Source organism: Hyperoodon ampullatus (assembly GCF_949752795.1).
Source record: "Hyperoodon ampullatus genome assembly, chromosome: 2".
Lineage (NCBI taxonomy): Eukaryota > Metazoa > Chordata > Mammalia > Artiodactyla > Ziphiidae > Hyperoodon > Hyperoodon ampullatus.
In genome coordinates this window covers 168,392,927-168,414,324 of record NC_136915.1, presented here as the reverse complement: position 1 = coordinate 168,414,324, position 21,398 = coordinate 168,392,927, and the positions used below count along the sequence as shown (strand labels likewise).

The window sequence follows — 21,398 nt, the reverse complement described above, 5'->3', positions numbered from 1 at the left end:
ATGGAAATTTGATTGATGAGTTTATCATCACTGCCCTGCTATATACATCTATAATTAATTATGAAATCGATATTTATAATTACTTAGAAAGGATATCAGTGATCAATAGGAACTTTCTTTGAATATTGAAAAACAAGTTGAACCAAACTGACTCCAAATTTTTAATAGAATGGAGTAGATATAGTATACTTAGACCTTGATATAGTCTTTTGAAATATGCGTGAGGGGAAATAGAGAGATATAAGTTGATAGTCCATTTATGATGGTCTTATGATTAAATCTTAAGTCTTATTGTTGATAGCCAATGGGTACAAGTTAATGGAACATGTAACTCTGGTATGGGATCCTTTGAAGTCTGTTTTAGGTCTATAATATGATTACCAACGACTCTGATAATGATATGGGAATGTTATGTAATAAATATGCAGATAATGCAAAACAGGAAGAATTGTGAATATATTGTTTGCCAGAATTTGGATTCGGAACATCTGAGCAAACTGTTAAATGGGCCAAAACTAACCAGATGAAATGTAATAATGCTAAGTATAAATTTTACTCATGTTTTAAAAACTCTATATGCATTCAGTCCAGGAGAGGTCTGGTTTTATAGGACGTCAAATGTAAGGGATCTAAATGCAGTGAAAGTAATGCATAATAATAATTTTTGTACTTTATATATTTTACTTGTACATTTAGCCAATGCTGGGCATGGTGTGAAATAAGCTCTTCACGCATATAACCTTATTATTATTTTTTTTTAAAGGTGAATCTATGATCCAATTTTTTTTTAATTTTATTTATTTATTTATTTATTTATTTTTGGCTGTGTTGGGTCTTCGTTTCTGTGCGTGGGCTTTCTCTAGTTGCGGCGAGCGGGGGCCACTCTTCATCGCGGTGCGCGGGCCTCTCACTGTCGCGGCCTCTCTTGTTGCGGAGCACAAGCTCCAGACGCGCAGGCTCAGTAGTTGTGGCTCACGAGCCTAGTTGCTCTGCGGCATGTGGGAACTTGCCAGACCAGGGCTCGAACCCGTGTCCCCTGCATTGGCAGGCAGATTCTCAACCACTGCGCCACCAGGGAAGCCCCATAACCGTATTTTATTATCATAGTAAGCCTGAGATAGATAATGCTATTATCCCCATTTTATAGATGAGTAAACTGAAATTCAAAGAGGTTGCCTTCTCCAACGTCATATAAGATAATAAATGATAATAATAGCCAGGATTTCAATAGGTGTTTATGGTCTTTACTATATTCTACTGTGTTTTACTTAAACTTACATTAGTAAAAGTTTTCTGTCCAGAAAGCAGGCAAAAATTCTGCCAGACTTCTTCCTTACATATGAATAATATCGCATCTGGAGATTTGTGATCAGTTGCTGGCATCTCATTTTCAGAAAATCCATTTAAAATAGAGCAAATTCACAAGAATGCAAGAAGGATGCAGTGTTATCTAGAAACCTCTTCATATGAGAAACATTTGGAAAAGTTGGCAGAAGTGTTGGCTTGGGGACTAGAAGACTTGTGGGACACGTAATATCTGGTCTCAGATGTTTGAAGAACTGTCATAGGCAAAGAAATTAAACTTCACATTTTTAACACCCAAAGACATTCTTATGATGTGAATGAAAGTTATGTATATAATCAAAACATGGGCTCATCATGTGGTCATGTTCTCTACAGTGTAACACTTAAAAGCCTTTTACTTATGGGATAAAATTTCTTATGGTCATTTTTAATATTGAGATGAATTTTATTTTTTCAAACTGCAAAACATATAGTTCAGCTTGATTTCATAGTGAAATCATTCAGAAGCCCATATCTGTGTGATTGCAGCTGAAATAGACTAAACAACAACAAAAAATGCAGGCAGTACAAATTGCTGTGGGTTATCTATATAGCTACGGCATGTGGTGAGAACCTGGAAGCTGCATCCACAGAATTTATGAGACTTCCAGTAAATCAGCTCAGTTTAGTGTTTTAGACCTGTATCCAACTCTCCTTGGATGTCTAGACACAGCCTAAGACGAGGCTTCAAAAATGGGTAAAAATGAAGCAGCCAAAGCCACCAGAAGCCTTTGACCCTCTTCTAATGTTTCAACCAGATAATTATTTTCCCTCTCAAGAATTTGGCTATCCTTTGAGGGAAAAAAATCAAGATTTTCCATTTGAAGAGCCCCTGAAAGAAAATACTCTGGAGAAAGGTCAGTAAGAGTGGGCCAAAGCTGAATTCTTCAGATCTGCTTAGAGAGTGTGGAAAGTCTGTACCCTCTACTTTTCATGCTTTCCAGCTGGCCAAGAGCTCCCATGACATTTGTCCAGCTTTGCCTTCCCCATACCTTTACATCTTAAAGGAACTCATACTGTGCAGTGGAAATGCCTCAGATGGAAACCTAAGTGGTAGTTAAAAGCTATTGTAGAGAGGTAATTAGAAAACTAAAAACTGATGAATTTTGATTCCATCAAGATAATCCATTACCCTTTCTGCTCTGTAGCAAAGATATGACCTTTCAAATTTTCCAACAATAAACTGTCATACTAGGAAAATATAGTTCCTTTAAATATGTCCCACTTTAATTAAAATTACTCATTCTACTTATTATGGTTTGTCTCTTCAAACTTTTTAAATCTTAGGTTTTCTGTAGAAAGTTAAGGGTCCAGTCAAAAATGAAAAAGTTGGTTTTAAAAATAAGCACAGTCCAACTTCATTCCATAGTTCATTTATTCATTGATTCCTTTGTTCGTTCATTCAACTAATATTTGTTTTACAGAGTCTATATGCCAAGGAACGTGGTAGGCCCAGGTTGTGCCGTTAATTAGCTATGTGATTTGGGGAAAGTCACCTAATCTCTCTGAATCTCAGCTTCCTCAACTGTAAAACAGCTCTATAACCAACTTTGCAGGGTTGCCATGAAGGTTAAATAAGATGACCTCTTATAAAGATGGTGAAAAATTAGAAGCTTCTCTTTTGCCCTTCTCCATCCATTGCTATATCCAGAAACTCATATACAACAGAGATGGAAAGTCTCAAAAGCACTGGAAAGTGGAAATGTCAGTCAGCTATTTGCAAGACTCACACAGAGTGAACTAGATTGAAATCCTTTGAGTGACCATTGCATGCATTACCCTGAATAAGAAAAACTGGGCTAAATAGTAAAAAACAATAAGAAATTTCTTCACTTACTCACTGAATCAATGTGAGGAATGTGGAGACTGCCCCAACCAGAAATTTAGATAGCTAACTCTAGTTTGAGCCAGCTCAAAAATGAATCCAAGTAAGAATTTACAAATTGAGAAGTCCAGGTAGAAAATGCCTGATGATAAATCTTTATTAAAGTTAAACATGTAGAGTTCCATCTAAATAATTGCTTAAGTGTAACAAAATTGAATACAAAAGTAAAAAAGGAAAAAAAGGAGCCTCAAAGAAATGTGAAAACAATAATTCAGAAATAATATTCTAAGTTAATATTTCTAGACAGATTTGCAAATGTCATGAGGTAATGTGGAAAGTAAAAGCTTCTAAATCCCCCAAGAAGCCAAAAATTATTATTTTATTCTTAAAGTTTATATACAGGAATTTTATATACAAAAATGAATTCAAGAATAATTTGGAAAACTTTAAGATGGTCATTTACCTGTAGAACTGAAAACCACTAAAATAATATAGAAACCAAAAAGGCGAGAAATAAACATGATTAAAACTTTCCTAATTGTAGGAGGTGATTTTCAAACTGGGATGAAAAATAAAAGCCTACTTTACAGTTAGCATTTATAACAGATATTTCTTTTTAAAAACTAAAACAAATGGATAAAAGCAAAAAAGTAAAAGAGACAAAGATATGTCAGGCAAAAGCAAATAAAAATGAGAAATTATTACAATAATATACAAAAAGTATGTAATGAAATCAGAACAAAGAACATCATTTCCATAAATATATAAAAATGCTCATCCTCCTTTGCAAAAATATTAAAGCTTTGATGGAGAATCACTTTTTAAAAATTTATTTATTTTACTCATTAATTTTTGGCTGCAGTGGGTCTTCGTTGCTGCACGCGGGCTTTCTCTAGTTGTGGTGAGCGGGGGCTACTCGTCATTGCGGTGCGCAGGCTTCTCATTGCGATGGCTTCCCTTGTTGCGGAGCATGGGCTCTAGGTGCGTGGGCTTCAGTAGTTGCAGCACATGGGCTCATTAGGTGTGGCTCATGGGCTCTAGAGCACAGGCTCAGTAGCTGTGGCGCACGGGCTTAGTTGCTTCTCGGCATGTGGGATCTTCCCGGACCAGGGATCGAACCCGTGTCCCCTGCATTGGCAGGCAGACTCTTAACCACTGCCCCGCCAGGGAAGCCCCGAGAATCATTTAAATTATAAAATTTGCAAAGGTGTTTTAGAGATGATACTCAATATTTTTAAGGGTGTGATGGTACTCATTATTCAATAAGTATTTATTGAATACCTACTAGTGCTAGCCACTTAGTAAGACCTAGCAGTATAGTGTAATCAAATCAACACATACAAATATGCCTTCCCATTTATGAAGATCTTATAATTTTCTTAATTTAAAAAAATTTATTTTTATGTATTTTATAGCCTTTCTCCTAGTGTGAATGGAGTATTTTTTCCATTTCAGTTATTGGGTGTATTGAGGAAAGTCATTGATTTGTATTTTTTTAACATCTTTATTGGAGTATAATTGCTTTACAATGGTGTGTTAGTTTCTGCTGTATAACAAAGTGAATCAGCTATACATATACATACATCCCCATATCTTCTCCGTCTTGCGTCTGCCTCCCACCCTCCCTATCCTACTCTTCTAGGTGGACACAAAGCACAGAGCTGATCTCCCTGTGCTATGTGGCTGCTTCACACTAGCTAGCTATTTCACATTTGGTAGTGTATATATGTCCATGCCACTCTCTCACTTTGTCCCAGCTTACACTTCCCCCTCCCTGTGTCCTCAAGTCCATTCTCTACATCTGTGTCTTTATTCCTGTCCTGCCCCTAGGTTCTTCAGAACCTTTTTTTTTTTTTTTTTTTTTTTTTTTAGATTCCATATATATGTGTTAGCATACGGTATTTGTTTTACTCTTTCTGACTTACCTCACTCTGTATGACAGACTCTAGGTCCATCCACCTCACTACAAATAACTCAGTTTCGTTTCTTTTTATGGCTAATATTCCATTGTATATATGTGCCACATCTTCTTTATCCATTCATCTGTTGAAGGACACTTAGGTTGCTTCCATGTCCTGGCTATTGTAAATAGAGCTGCAATGAACATTGTGGTACACGACTCTTTGAATTATGGTTTTCTCAGGGTATGTGCCCAGTAGTGGGATTGCTGAGTCGTATAGTAATTCTATTTTTAGTTTTAAGGAACCTCCATACTGTTCTCCATAGTGGCTGTATCAATTTACATTCCCACCAGCACTGCAAGAGGGTTCCCTTTTCTCCAGACCCTCTCCAGCATTTATTGTTTGTAGATTTTTTGATGATGGCCATTCTGACCTCTGAAGCCCTTCGAGCTTCAGCTCCCAGCCCCACGCCCGTCCCAGTGGGTGAGCAGACAAGCCTCTCGGGCTGGTGAGTGCTGGTCGGCACCACTCCTCTGTGCTGGAATCTCTCCGCTTTGTCCCCCGCACCCCTGTTGCTGCGCTCTCCTCCGCGGCTCCAAAGCTCCCCACTCTGCCACCCGCAGTCTCCGCCCGCGAAGGGGCTTCCTAGTGTGTGGACACCTTTCCTCCTTCACAGCTCCCTCCCTGTGGTGCAGGTCCTGTCCCTATTCTTTTGTCTCTGTTTTTTCTTTTTTCTTTTGTCCTACCCAGGTACGTGGGGAGTTTCTTGCCTTTTGGGAAGTCTGAGGTCTTCTGCCAGCGTTCAGTAGGTGTTCTGTAGGAGTTGTTCCACATGTTCATGTATTTCTGATGTATTTGTGGGGAGGAAGGTGCTCTCCACGGCTTACTCCTCCGCCATTTTGAAGGTCCCTCCATGATTTTTGTATATTTGTCTTGCAGTCAGTGTTAGTCTTTTAAGTAAGTATCTTAATACTAGCAGTGTCTTGTAAAAGCAACTTGGGTTTTCCAATTCTTTCTGAGTTAATTTTGTTGATTTATATTTTTTAGGATATTATTAATTACCTCTAGGTTCTTAGTTTTGACATAAGATTGCATAAAGTATTTGATTGTAATTTTCTCAATCTCCTATATATTTGTGGGTATGTATTCTATCCTTTCTCATTTGTGATCTTGTATACTTTTGTTTTCTCCCCTAATTAGGATTATAAATTTATTATCTATTACTAAAGGGAAAATACTCATGGATGTCTTTATCCTTTATGTTATCTTAATATTTCCTATTTCATTAGTTTTGGCTTTAATCTATGTTAACTTCCTTTCTTGGCTTATTTTGTTTCTTTATCCTAATTTAATACTTTCTATAGATGAATATTAACTTTTTAAATTTTTTCTCTAAATGATGAACATATTTAAAGCCATAAGTTTTCCTACAGCCTTTGCTGTGCTCCACCGGTTGGATATGATGTGTTTATATATATTTTTTTGCTTTCTAAATAATTTACAATTTTGTTTTGGTTTCTTCTGTAATACAAGGATTATCGAGGAGTGTGCTTGCTTTTTATTTTCTTTTTGAGTCTTTTTTTTAGAAATTCATTTTTTCTTTTTCTTTTTTTTTTGTTTTGTGACCAAAGAATGGGATTCATAAAATCTCTCTTTTTTTTAATTTCTTAAAGCTGATATTATGTATGTGTGCAGATCCAAGTATATGACAGATTTTTGTAAATGGTTTGTTGATGATGAAAACATCTTTATCTTCTATTTAAGCGATAAGGGAATCTATTAAATTTACTTCATCTGTTGTACTATTTATTTCTTGTATGTGCTTACTTATTTTTTGTCCACTATATCTAATTTGGAATATGCCATATTAAAAACTTTCCATATTTATATTTTAAATAATTATATGCAATAGTTATGTCAAGTTTATCCTACATTTTAAAGTAACATTTGCTTCATTTACTTGTCTATTATATTATTTGGTGCAAACAGGTTTATAAGTATTTTCCAGTCTTCATAAATTGTACTTTGTATCATTATATAATATTTCTATTTGTTCTATTTAGTGCTTTTAAATTGTTTATCCTGTTCAGTACTTTTAAATTCTATCTTGTCTATATTAATATTGCCATTCATGCATTTTTATTTCTTTGTTTTGTGTTCATCTGATATATCTTTACCTGTTCCTTTATTTTTGCAAATAACATATAACTGGGTTTTATTTTTATAACCTAAATTAACTGTTTAGCTGAGAGAGTTCAGTTCACTTTTATTAATTTAATAATTAATATACTTGATTTTATTCCTATTGTTAAAATTTCCTATTTTATTTTGTTGTTTCTTTTCTTAATTTTTTGTTGATTTGATCAAGAGGCTATTAATTTTCTTTAATTTTTCTTTTTTAATTTGGGAGCTCTGTACTTTTTATTTTATTAATATTTACACTCATCAGTACATAACCCTATTATTCCATGAGGCAAATTATCAAATATTTCTCTCCCAAGACACTTTCTTCTCCTACTTCTCTCCTCGCCCACTTCTTCCAACAATATGAGAACTCTCGGATCCCTTTGCTTCCCTACTCTTCACTCCTGTACCCATCAGAGGAGAACTTGTGAGCATCTTTTTTTCCTTCCACCCTCCCCTGAGTTTTAGACTATTTGAATTTCTGTTGCAATGTGTCTCTTCTTCTTTAAGACTTCTTATTTAGTCCTTATATTGCAATTCTTAGATGATCTATCATTATTTATTTTGATTTGACTCTATGGATACGACAAATTTTGTTGCTCACCACTGTTTTCTCTTCTCTTAGTTTTTCTTCACCCTTGAACACTCTCTGCAGGTTCATTCAGTGTTGTTGTAATCCTAATACTGCCTTAGCATCTCCCTCAGATTGGGTATATGGTGATAACCTGGCTGGATGTGGGACTCTGAGTCTGAAGTCCTCTTAAGAATCCATGAATACTATTTCATTGCCTTCTACCTTTTTGAATGTTCAGTCCAGGGCCAGTCTAATTCTTTTTCCTTTGTAAGCAACTTTCTCTTTCTTTACAGAAGACTTTTCTTTATCTCAGAGCTCAAGATTTATACTAGCGTGTGTGTATGTGTTAATTTTTCTCATCAATTCTACCTGAAACAGCACTTTCAATGTAAAGATTTGGATCTTTATGAAAATCAGGATACGTTTCTTTTTTTTTTTTGCGGCACGCGGGCCTCTCACTGTTGTGGCCTCTCCCGTTGTGGAGCACAGGCTCTGGACGCGCAGGCTCAGCAGCCATGGCTTACGGGCCCAGCCACTCCGTGGTATGTGGGATCTTCCCGGACCGGGGCACGAACCCGTGTCCCCTGCATCGGCAGGTGGACTCTCAACCACTGTGCCACCAGGGAAGCTCACGTTTCTTTTTTAAAAAATAGTTTCTATTTTATAATTATTTTTCTCCTCCCATCTTCCTTTTCTTTTTCTGGAACTCCTATTATTTACAGGTTAGATGTTCTGGGTCTTTCCTCCACACTTCTCTCTTTATATTTTTCTAATTCTCCTACTGGATCTTAACATCTACTAATTCTAATCTCAAGATTGATCATCCTTTCCTTCAACTTATCTACTCAATATATTAACTTAAAAATCTTATTTTTCTTAGTTCTATAAGTCTTTTCTAATGCCCTTTTGTACCTCTTCAAATACTCATTATTCTTTTGCTACCCCCAACCTTTCTCTTTTGTTGATAGACTGCTCTGATTGCCTTCTTTATTCTTTGTCTCTCTGGCTGTTAGACCTCTTTGGGTGTCCTTTTATTTTCCTTTGTTCATTGTGGCACACGTGCAACTGCTGGGTACTTTAAGTGGACTGGTCCCGTGAGTGTGGGAAGGCACAGGAGTTAACTGTGTGATGAGGGAAGGACAGATAACTGCAGACAGAGAGAGCAGTATATTCAAAGACTTCGGGAGTAAGCATGGCATATATGAAGAAATAAAAGGCCAGTGTGGCTTAAAAATCAAGGGAGAACAGAGTATGAAAAGAAGCTAGAGAGTAAGGTAATGTTGGGCCAGACTGTGCAGGGCTTTGTAGGCCATCATAGTGAGTGTGGTCTTTTCCTAAAAACATGTAGTATTGCAGTGTTTTATACCAGGGGTTTTAACTGGTATAACCAGGTATGTTTGTGTGAATATCTGATTCACATTTTCAGAAGATAATAAGGATTCCGTGTAGAGAGCAAATTTAAAGTGGTCGTGTGATGCTGCAAGACTAAAGAGATGTTGTAATAATCCAAAAGAGAGATGATAATAACATGATGGTCAATATACAGGAAGTACACTTTTAAGTGGTAAAATGTAAGGAGGTATATGAGAGTGTGGAAGATGTCTAAGGTACCTCCACAGTATCATCATTACACTGATGCTGCATGAAATGGGAACATCAAGTTTGAAATCACCAATTCGGTCATCCATGTCACAGTGCCTTTGAGATACTCAAGTGGAGAAGTCAATAAGCAGTATGAGTCGGGCAGGTCTGGACAGGGGATGTAAATATGTAAGCCATCTGAGTTAGGTGTAAATTGAAACTCTTAGCCATGAATGAGAACACCTTGGAAAAGATAAAGAAGAGAAAAAGATTGTTAATCTTGTACACTGCTAGTATCTGTCTAAATTGGATTATCTTTTCTGGAAAGATGATTGGAACGTGTATCATTGTCTTCAAAAATGATTATAACTTTGATTCTGTAACTCTATCTGTAAGAATCTATCCTCAGAAAATAATAGTAGTAAATTAAAGTAGAAAGACAAAGGCTTATGGATAAAAATATTTATTTGAGCATTATTTATGATTGCAAATAAAGTAAATTACTTATCTAATATTAGGAGGAGGTCAAGTAAATAATCATACATTTATATTAATGAATATTATAACATTATAATTTGATGTTTATGCAGGTGTAATAGCATAAGTATATGACCATGATACAATAGTAAGTGAAAAGGACACAAACTTGTTAGAGAGAGAGAGAGTGAGAAAGAGAGAGAAACTCAAGTGTGGAAAAATGCATAGAACAAAAGAATATAAAGAAATAGGTTTACCTGTAAATAGTAGAAAATGGTTGATTGTATCCATTTTTATACTTTTATCTAGTTTCTAAATTATTCTAAATGGGTATTATTACATCTTGTGTATTATTTTATTATTAAGAAAGGAAATATAAAATTATAGTATTGTCCAGTTGTCAATATGCACTTCACAGGCACTTTACTCTGTTAAATATTAGTTAATGTTCTTTCCTTTTCACAATATTGATGAGCATTTGTGATTTGAATCCAGCGTAATATTTTAGTTTTTTGAGATTATTGCCATAATTTTAAAGTTTTATGAGCCATTTAGATTTGTAAATTAGTTTCAAAAATTGATCTGATTACTAGACAATAGCAAATCCATTCCCCCCAGAACAACTCCCTGTCAGTTGGCACTCAGTGTGTCATACTGAGAACATTTGTTATTTCCTTCCCTTCTTATTGCTCAGCAGTACAGATAACTCTAAATTCTTTAATGTGAGGGTTTTTAAATTGTATAATACATACATATAGGAATTTGCTAATTATTTTAAATGCAATAGATTGTTTTTGTTTTTCTTCAGTGACTGTCAGAGAACTCTTCATTTGGACTGTCATTTGTATCATCATCTGCAGGGATATGATATCATTTTGAATTTGGTTCAAAACTAAAAGCATGATTTTTTTTTGACTCCAGGAATGTATACAAAGACTATCGCTTTCTCGAGCTGGCATGTGATTCACAGGAGGATGTAGACAGCTGGAAGGCATCTCTACTAAGAGCTGGGGTTTATCCAGATAAATCTTTAGTAAGTTGGATATATCTCTTATTTTAAAATTATTAACCATGTTTAAGAAAGCATAATTCTACATACTATATGCTGGAGAAGCTAGTTCTTATTTGACTTAATTAATTTGCCATAGTTTTAACTGCTACTTTGCTTATATATTTTTTTATCCATTAGATTTCTATTATAAGAAGTTTATCAGTATATTTTTAAAGAAAATGCCCAACTTTGCCATAAAACATAATATATGTAATCTCAAAGCAAGAGAGTTTCTTTGTTTTAATTTAAAATTTTATTTTCCTTTATATGCTGTTCTACAGTATACTATTCTATAGTATTCATATATGCAGTTTATAACATTCTTCATATAGTCATAGTATATGTATCATCAATCATAACACTATTTAGTATTCTTTAAAATGTACTTATTTTTATAAAAATCTACCTCCTTTCATTATGTCTGTAGTACATATATCCAAAATTAAACTCTGGTTAATGTCATTGTGAGTATAAAAGAACAAAAAAAATTACATTGCTATATTAATAAAGATAAGTTATTCCCACTTATCTTTATTAATATACTTCAAGGGTCTTAGAGACACTTCTCTCATTCAAGTTAATAAACAGACCTTCTATTTGTGTTCTTTGGAAAATGTAATATTACACAGACTAGTCTCGATTTAAACTTCAGAATTCCCACCCAACATATGTACACACACCATTAAACAGACTCTGCAGATGAGTGGCTCTCACTGCTTACTTGCTACCCCCGAGACATTGTACTATCCAGGTTCCCCCCAGAAGTTAAGCAATGAGACTGGGCTTTAAGGATTTACTCCAGCTTGACCTTTGTGGTGCTTAGATTGGCTGTAGATTAGTTTATAGGACTGACCATGTATAAGTTGGGTTATTTCTAGGCCCCAAATAGGGATGGAGTCTTCTCAAGGGAAGGTCTGAGATATGAGCACATTGTGGGACAATTGAAGCATCTCGGGGTGGATTTCAGACCTGACCATATCCCTGAGGTTACACTGGAATTTAACAAAGTTCCAAAGTTCCAGGGGTAAAGGATAGAGGATTTGTGCCAAAACATTCTCCTTGTTGCTGTTATTTTAGTTCTCACGTAGACCTCTTAACCCTATCTCAACCTCCACTTGTCTGGTTAACACCTAAAACAGTGAACCCCCATGACACACCCTGTGCCTTCCAAATGAGGTGAAACCAGACTCTTTCCAGGTGATATGCAGTACAGAGGTATCTTCTGTACCACTTCTATTTTTGTTGTTAATTCTAATCATTACTTATTACTCTTTCCTATCCATTTATGGTCGTGTGTTTAATTTCTATATTAAACATTTTATATTTAAAATGCACATATATGTAATGTTTTATTCATTCATTCCACAAAAGCCTATTGAGCACATGGTTTTTGCCAGCTACCTTTCCAGGCACTAGTGATGCAGAGGTGAATGGTGAGGTCCTGCCCCACCAAGGAACAGATGTTAAATAATTGAATGGATACAGTATAATTGTAGAGTGTGATTGTTAGAGTGATAAGTTCTATAAAAAATTAAATTAAAGGGACAGATAGTGAGAATGAGGGGCAAGTGAGCTTTATTTTAGTAAGGTGATTAGGGAAGACCCCTTTGAAGAGTTGACATTTGAGTAGGCTCCTGAAAGGAGCAGGGAATAAATAATATGAACATCTGATGGAGAGTGTTCATGGCAGAGGGCTAACAAGTACAAAGCCAGCTCAGTGTCTTAGAAGAGCAGCAAAAAAAGTCAGAGTGTCTAGACACAATGAAGGAGAACAAAAGTAGTTGATGATTTCCAAAAGTGGTCAGTAGCCAGATTATGTAGGCCTTGAAGGAGGCAGCCAGCATTTGAGTTTTATTCTGGGTGAGATGGGAAGCCATTGGAGGGTTTCAAGCCAGTTAGTGACATGATAAGATTTATATTTTTAAAAGATTGTTATGGCTGGATTGTTACGAGAACCAGCACAGCCTATGGGTTAAATCACAGTCATTAGCATCAAACTACATAGACTGAAATTCCTGAGGCTCACATACAAGCTGTGAGATCTTGGGAAGTTTTCCTAGCCCTTTTATCTTTCAAGATTCCCACATCTAAAATGGAGATAACAAGAGTCTGCTATAGCGTGGTTGACAGGATTAAATGAGATAATGCAGGGAAAGCACTGGACAGGTTAAACACAAGTAAGCACTCTATTTTTATTTATAATGATGATGATGATAATAATAATTATTATTTTCATCACAGACTACTTACTTAAGCAAGTAGAAGAGCGTTAAAACATTGTGGATATTTATAATACAGCCCAATGAGATTGTAAATACTTTATGATATTTTTTGTCTTCCAAATACATTTGGTTATATAAAATGTCAGTGTGTTTTTTGTGTGTGTGTGTGTGTGTGTTCCTTCCAAGGAACTGTAATGTTTGTGAAAATGTTTTCTTACATCATAATTTTGTCAACTAAACTTATTTTAAATGCACTACACAAGTTTGCTATTTAAAAAAAAAATTATGTAATGCATCTCTTGTGAGCAAAAAACTGTCTTGGAAAAGCAAAATTACCCATCCCTCTGTGAACTCTTTTTATAAATCTGAATTTTCATGTATCCATAGCTCTACACAAAAGAAGATGCTCAATGAGATATTTGCTATTTATTCTTATTCGGCTGCTCAATTTGAAGCAAATCTAGAGTTGTCCTACACAAACTGTTTTGATTCTTTTCACATCATTTTTATTTGCTTATTAACATACATTTAGTACAGTTGCTTGGAAAATCAAGACAAAGGGGCTTTTTACTACATGCCAAAGACATGACAGGAAATTAAACTTGTCAGTGTGCCATGAGCATCACTTTTCTCAGTTTTCATCATAAACAATATTTGCATTTCTTATGCACCATGTAGTTCTGCAGGTTATATTACACTATTGCTTGACTTTCAGATGTTTAAATGGAAGCTAACTACTGAAAGCAATCTAAGTAGAATGCTTATCTAAACATTGCATTTCATGAACACTGTTAGGTTTGGGGGAAGCGATACTTTTAGGTAGAGTTATTCCTAATTTAGAAAGATTTGATGAAGAAGTCAGAGTAACCTAATAACAGATGTCTCTTTCTAAGTAAAATTTTAGGACTTCTGGTGTTTTTGTTTTTGTATCAATAAACCATTGAGTCAACAGCAAATCAGTCAATCCCTACCCTAATAATGAAACATTTATGTGTCATACATGGATATGAATCTAGATAAAGTTCTGCTTTCTACATGATACATCTCTATTTTAACTCTACATGAGACATCTCTATTTTAACTGGAAAAAATTCTACATAGGTCATTTTTCTAAATTGTATAAGTTTGGCTTCATTTAGATAAATAGCTATAACCCAAATTTGAATGAATTGACATTTTGGATAATTTTTTTGTCCAAACTAAGGTTGCATACTTTTTTATAACATGTTTATCCTCATCATATCTTTTTCTATCGTGTCCATGTGGTGGACAGTTTTTATGTCACTCATATCACAGTTTTCTGCTACCTTGTTCCTTCTGTCTCTTAGGTCATTTCTCTTGGAGTTTTCTACAAATTTTTCTTCTTTCTTTCCTTCCCTTCCACCATCTTCTCCCACTTCCTTCCTTCGCTTCATCTATCACTATTATTGTGGACTCTAAAGATTCAAAGATTAAAAAGGAGGCAATTCTTACTTTATAGGAATTCCAAGTCTTGTGGAGAGAGAGATGCAAATAAATAACCACTCTACGGTGTGATTAAAAAAACTACAGTGGATATCTATATAAAGTACAACAGCCCAACTATATTCCCATGTGCATTTTCTAATTACCTTCATTCCCTTAAACTTTCTGGATCTAATGCTAAATGTAGACTTCTTATCTGAGCATTATATTGTAATAGTATGTGGCCCTAAAATGGAAATGAGGAGTCCTGAATTTTGTTTCCCACTATGCCACTGACTTACTCAGTGAACTTAGACATAACATCTCTGAGCCACAACTCTGGCACTCTACCATCACCTGAGCTTTCTGAGCAGCCAGAATATTTTTAAAATATATTTAAATCTGAATTTGGATTAGGCAGAATTTTATTTTTTATTTCTATTTCCTTTGGCCATTAAATTGAAATTATAGTCAGTATAAAATTGTTAAATAAGTGTGTGGGATTTTACACAGTTTCAAAGTAAAGATGCTTCTAATGGAATTAATTAATAGTTTTCTGGTTTTGTTTTTTACTGATGAGATATTCCCTCAAGGATTTGGGGAAAGTTGAAACAGGAGTGGGGACTGAAACCGAGTCCCCCTGAAACTGAGTTCCTCTGCTAAGTTTATAACTAACCTCTCTACCCAAAACTTTATTCCCTTTCTTGCTCTGCACCATTTCCCCCTCAAGGTTAAGGAGCATCAAAAATGTGTGTGTGTGTGTGTGTGTGTGTGTGTGTGTGTGTGTGTGTGTATCAATAGCTAGGCAGGTCATAATTTAAAAACTTTTAAAATATTATTTTATGACACATGTACATAAATTTTTCCTCTAAGTGTGAACACAAATAAGTGCAAATTTAATTAAATATCTAAAGAATGTGGTATAACATATGACTGATTTTTCTGACACAGTTTTGTCAGCTCACAGTATGACTTAATTTATATATAAACATGAAGGAATTCCAAATTCTTTGGAACATTCTGTGTGCATTGAAGTTAAGTAGACTTTAAGTCAAATCCACTCGCGTTGGAATCCCGACCCTTCCGTTTATGTGCAGTGTGGCTCAGGCAACTTACTTCACTCTCTAGTTGTTTATTCTTTTTTAAACACAAAATAATAATCTCTTCCTCTGAGTGATTTTATGGGACTAAATGAATACTGTTGCACATCACATCTAGCTCAGTCCCTGCAACTGGATGAAAACATTCAATGCCATGTAGCCTTTATTATTGTGATTGACTATCATTAATGTGTCCATGAAGGTGTAATTCTCAGTTTAGTAGTTCCCTTTTCTTTGGAAACTATCAGCGAGATCTGGGGAGAATTTCCCCAACTGTTGTCTCAGGATACCAAATTGCTGCCCTGTGGACAGGCTGGCCTCAAAGCCTCGATCAGTTAGTCAGGAGTGAGCCATAGAGGCTGTCAGGGTAAGTGAGAATCCACAAGCCTACCCTTAGCTGCTCGTTCACTGGCTATCCGAAAAAAGCAGCTTGCAAATCTGTGCATGCCCTGAAATAAATTTGGTGCAAATTCAGTTTTGCATATTTGTTGTCATATACCTCAGAACTTTCACAAGGGTTTTTTTTAGCTATCTACATAGATGGTCCTCCCCTCTAGTATATGATTTAAGAGATGAAAAACGACAGTAGAAAGTGAAGCACGCTGGAACTTCACTATACCTCTGAATTCAGGACTCTCCCAGGACTCTCCCAGTCATAATTCATGCTTTTAAGGACTGCCTTGGAGGTTGAAACCATCGCATAATTAAATCTTTTGGGGACATCAGAAAGTCCTTTTGGATAGACTCTGCAACTGAACTTTTCTCTGTGGCAAATGACAAATAGGGGAGAAGAGGGATGGACACAGACCCCCATAAATATTTATTAATATGGTGATGACCACTCCCATGCATTTACTCAGCAGTCTTTTGTACAAGACAGAAAATGCCCATGTTAGTCCAGCTGTACATAACTTTATTCTTAGCTTATCCAACAGTGCTTCCCACAGAAATTAGAGCAGCTCCATGACCAATTTTGAAGAGTTTAGTTTTTCTTCAGTGGAGGTACTTTCTAAATATAAATGCTGCCATACAGGGTGGTGGAGGAATTATAGAGAATTTACAGTTCACCAATCATGACTGTTATGCCTCTCTCAGAACAGACAATTGGGAAATGATTGAAGGAAACAAGAAATCGCAAAGCCACACCACGTCCTCCACTTGTATGTTTCTCATATTTAAGGATTAAGGCCCCCTACTCTGTGACATCACTGTTGCCACTACAAACAGAACCATCTGCCACCGAGCAGGGAAGCCAGTCATTCCCTAATGTGCAAAAATACTTGGTTGAACTCCTGAAACTTATTTGGTAGATCAAAAGCTGCACTGCTGTGGAATGCAATAAACCCCATCTGTTTGAGGTATTTTCAGCAATACTGCACTTCTTTGGAGAACCAAGGTCCCATTGTTCTCTAAAAAATATTTTACTCCTGATAAAATTCTCTTTGGGGATCTTTATTGCCTTATTGAACCACTGGCATATTCTTTTACAAAAGACTCTTTTTCCCCCGATTTCATTCATTCTTGTACATTTATGTTTCACATAAGCCAGTGATGTTAATGGTTATATCACGGCAACTCACAATGTCAAGAAGCTTCTCTACACTATTTTACCAGTGTCTTTAAATTTATGCTTTTATTAAATATGATGGCCTCGATGGTCCTTGAATTAGACATTTCCCCAGTCACCAATTGGCATTGTTTTCCAGAAAATACACTCTACTGTGATGGTTCCCTTACTGCTCTCCAGAAAATTTTTGTATGTATTACTTCCCCGCACACACTTCCTCTCTTAAAACTAAATGCCAGATCTCCAGCTCAACCTGTTACTCCACCCGTGCTCAGGCTCCTCCACAGATGCACACACTTCACTTGCAGCTCTCTTCCACTCTGCATCTCAGCGGAGAGAGAAATTCCTTCTGGGCCCCTTGTGAGAAGAGTTCAGATCTGTTCCCTGCCCATATCCCATCACGTCTCCCTCACAGGATCTGACCTTACGAGGACTCGGGCTGCCCTGGGAGTAATGAATCACCGTTTTATTTTTTTAAGCCATATGTGAGTTAAATTGTTTGATATAAATCATACTCCTGCAGCTCCAGTTTGAAACAGGAGAGCCATTTGCCTGCCGCCTGTGGCTGGCGGCTCTCTGTGTCTCTATCCAGAGTGTCCCTTTTAGAAATGACTACATTTTTGTGACTAACCTTTCCAGACCCATTTTCTTGAATGTGGACCAGTGTTTATTTTGGCTGCATCCCCACTATACAGTTTTCGCTTCCCATGCCAACCCAAGACAAAAGTCATAATTTACAAAGTAAAGGAATGGTACAGATGGAGGTCGTAACTTGGTCTGCTTACCCTGTCTCCCCAGAGCCACCCACTCTTTTCCTCTACTCATTTTTTTTCCCTCACCTTCTTTGAAACCAAGGATGCAGTGTTTGTTTAAAAATGCATTGGCTGATGAAATTTTCCACTGCTTGGCACGTTGGAGGAGGGGCTGTCAGGAAAGGGCAAGCTGACATACTAAATACTTTGCCTTTCATGCTAACAGTTCACTTATTACCAATTCAAACCAATGCTTTTTGGCCAGGTTCCCATACTTCAAGTATTTCAAGTAGAAAGAAAGGGGGAAATCTCTGTCATAATTTTCTACTGTTATAAATGTATGATTTCATTTAATATAAGCAGAATCTCTGACTTGTCCATGAGCTTTGGGTGCTGTATGTGTATGAATGGGATGTCAGTGAATAGCTAAGTTATTTGTTTGGATTTTGCTCTAGCATGAAAAATCTCATGATTTTAAAATAAATTTATGTTTAACATATTTCTTTTTTGTTTCTTTTTCCTTGCGGCTACATGCACAGGGGAACAACAAAGTAAGTTCTTTGTCCTACTGCAGCTCCTCTCTCTCCAGCCCCCGCTCCCCTCCCTCATGTGCCTTGGCGAGAGTGTTTCTGTGCACTTTGAAATGACCAATGTCTGTGACAGTGCACAAATGATAGAGGGTGTGCAAATGTCAGAGAAAACAGAGCTTGGACTACCGTCATGGCTATTCATTTTTGACCTTTCGGAAGGGAAATATTATGTTCCTCAGGGCTGGTTATTGGACAGTTCAGAGAGGTTGTTATTATAAGGAAAGAGAGCAACACTGAGAGCAAAGATGATGAAGATTTAATAATGAGGACTCTTCTGCAGAAAGGGGAAGACAGTCTGATGAAACTCAGTGCAGCTGAAGTTTTTGACCAAAAATCAAAGCTCTCATGTTAATGTGTAGTTATAAAAACCCCAAACTGGTGTCTTAAATAGCAGGATGGCTGGCTTTGCTGGTGAAACTGAGCTAGATCAGTACTCTGGCTTTGAAGGTGCCTTAAAATGGATGGAGGAGGGTGGGGTCAACATTTGCCTTGGCTTCTGCACCCTTGATGTATTCCAGCTGGATGGAAACAGGAGGGTGTGGGGAATGGAGGGGGAGACTGAAATGTGTATGATAGGTTTGTGAAACCAGGCAACGCACACAAATGGTGGAAATTATTTTAATGTCATTATAATAGGTAAATGAGTAATTTAGTAGTTCATAGGGTGGCTAGATTGTTAAAACTTTAATTCAACTTTTCCAGAAGATTAGAACTACTTCTCACTTATATTAGGTATGTAATAGTAACGTAGTTGGGGAAGATGGTCTTAAGTTTAGCAGGGTGATTTGTTTTTCTTTTTTTTCCTGTGGAGAATTATTAGTGCTTTATCCTACCAGGTGGCCCACTTAAAATAGGCCTTATTGAATACAATAAGAATTGAAAGGATTCTGTTATAAAGGGTCTGCCTGCATATTTAAACCAGCTGGAATTCATCAAAATTGCTATTCATAAGCCATACATATAGAATTCAAAACAAATGTGGGAAATCTTGGAGTTTAATTTGATGGAATGTGCTATTATGGAATAAGGTGATAGAGATGGTTGGTATTGAAAATGTGTCACTTTATAAATTTATATCTTGCTATAATTGCTTATGACCCAAGTAATAATATTTAATAAAGTTAAAAATAATATAAGAAAAGTACAAGATAGACATTTGTGAAGGACCAGAGGGGCAAACTCAGCCCACTAATAGTTTACTTTTTAAAACAGAAGGTAACTTATGAAATCAATTAAAGATTTCTTCTACAAAGTAAAAGCTAATATTTCTAACTAATATACCACTGTTGGAGAAAACATTTGGACAAAATTTTAGTTCTTATACCATATAATGTATTTTGATTCTTGAATAGTAAGTATCTCTGATCCTGGTCACTTAGGTTACACTGAGTCGCTGTCTAGAATTGCATGTGCTGCATCTCTTAATCGTTTAAATAGCCTGAGCTATGTGAGTGCACTAACAGCAAGCCTATACATGCTGAGGATCAGGGAATCAGCTGCTGACATTTTAGGGAGGTGCTAACCCTTAGGCCATTCAAAAAGCATTTATGATTTGCTTCTTTCACTAGTGATTCATTAATGACTTAAAAGCATTTGTAAAATTCCCCAAAGAAAACTCTTCTTCATAATAGGAGTCATCCATTTGTTGTGTCTTGCTTGGCCAAGTTCTTCTGGGTAATAAAATGTTCAGTTTAACAGAATTTACTGATTTTTCAAATAATTATACAATGAGCAATAAAACTCAAACATTCTAAGCTGCTGCTCCCCAAGGCTACCTCTTGGATGATGCAGAAGGCCTTCCAGGGTCTCCTGGCACCTGGAGCCCCCGTCTGCAGTGTAAACACTTGATACAATGCTGTGGGAGATATTTGGGTGCCAGTTAGAGTGTTGGTTGAAGAGTGCCAAATATGCAAGCACTTAACTGTTTTGATTTTTAATTAAAGAGCAGCTGCTTTGGAGGAGCTGATGTTTATTGCCCCTATGCCTTAATTCTTAGTTGCTTATATTATGAATAAGTAATAGTTTGTGAAAAAATAGAAGGCTAATACTTTTAAAATATGATCATTATACTGACCATGGACTCTGGCACAAAAGAGCCTCTTCAAATCACAAGGAGCACATCTGCATGCTATTTTCCTTTAGCTTAGAATTTCAGTATAAATGGAAAACACTGGAATACAAGCTGTGCTGTCTCCAGAGTATAGATCTGGAGTCTTCAAAAGGAGAATATGAGATTCACTTTTCCCTCTCATGCTAGAATGCTTGTCTGAGTTGTCCCCAAGGCAACATACCTGACTTGTTGCCTGCCATATACATGAGCCAGCTATGAAAGGTGACTCATTTCAGACTCACAAAGGCTAATTGTTTATTTAGTAAATGGTATTTCATTATTTATGATAACTAACCAGACACTAAAGAGAATGAAGCCTGCTCAATTAATGTTTCTTTAGATGAGCAGGATGAATGGATTCATCTTCCTACATACATTAAGTATAGTGCACATACACATATATACATACACACACGTATATTATAAGGTGTATGGAGCAACCCTACTATTCATTTTCTCAATGACAGCTAGATTGATCTGCTTCATCCACCTTTAGATTATGCTTAGAGTGTGGGAGCTAATTCTCTAAACTCCCAGAAAGAAAAAACTTCTACAAGAGACACACAGGTTTATATTATAAATGCATGATGGGGCAAAACACCAAGGGTCACATTCTTCCTTGAACAATTATATGTATTTTATTTGTCCTTAAAAAGCAAATTTTACTTTTGTGAGGA

At 36.1% G+C, this 21,398-nt stretch overlaps 1 protein-coding gene across 6 annotated transcripts in view; it reads left to right on the top strand.

The window, feature by feature from the left end:
* The window catches only part of DNM3 (dynamin 3), a gene marked incomplete at both ends in the record, with an annotated part of 593,219 nt that overhangs the window by 480,497 nt on the left and 91,324 nt on the right, over positions 1–21,398 (top strand). For 3 of the 6 annotated variants that reach the window (XM_079696529.1, XM_079696528.1, XM_079696526.1), the window contains 2 exons: positions 10,808–10,919; positions 18,561–18,572. In XM_079696529.1, coding sequence (XP_079552655.1) covers positions 10,808–10,919; positions 18,561–18,572 — 124 coding nt within the window. The remainder of the gene's footprint in view (positions 1–10,807; positions 10,920–18,560; positions 18,573–21,398) is intronic. The other 3 variants (XM_079696527.1, XM_079696525.1, XM_079696524.1) reach the window with 1 other exon arrangement.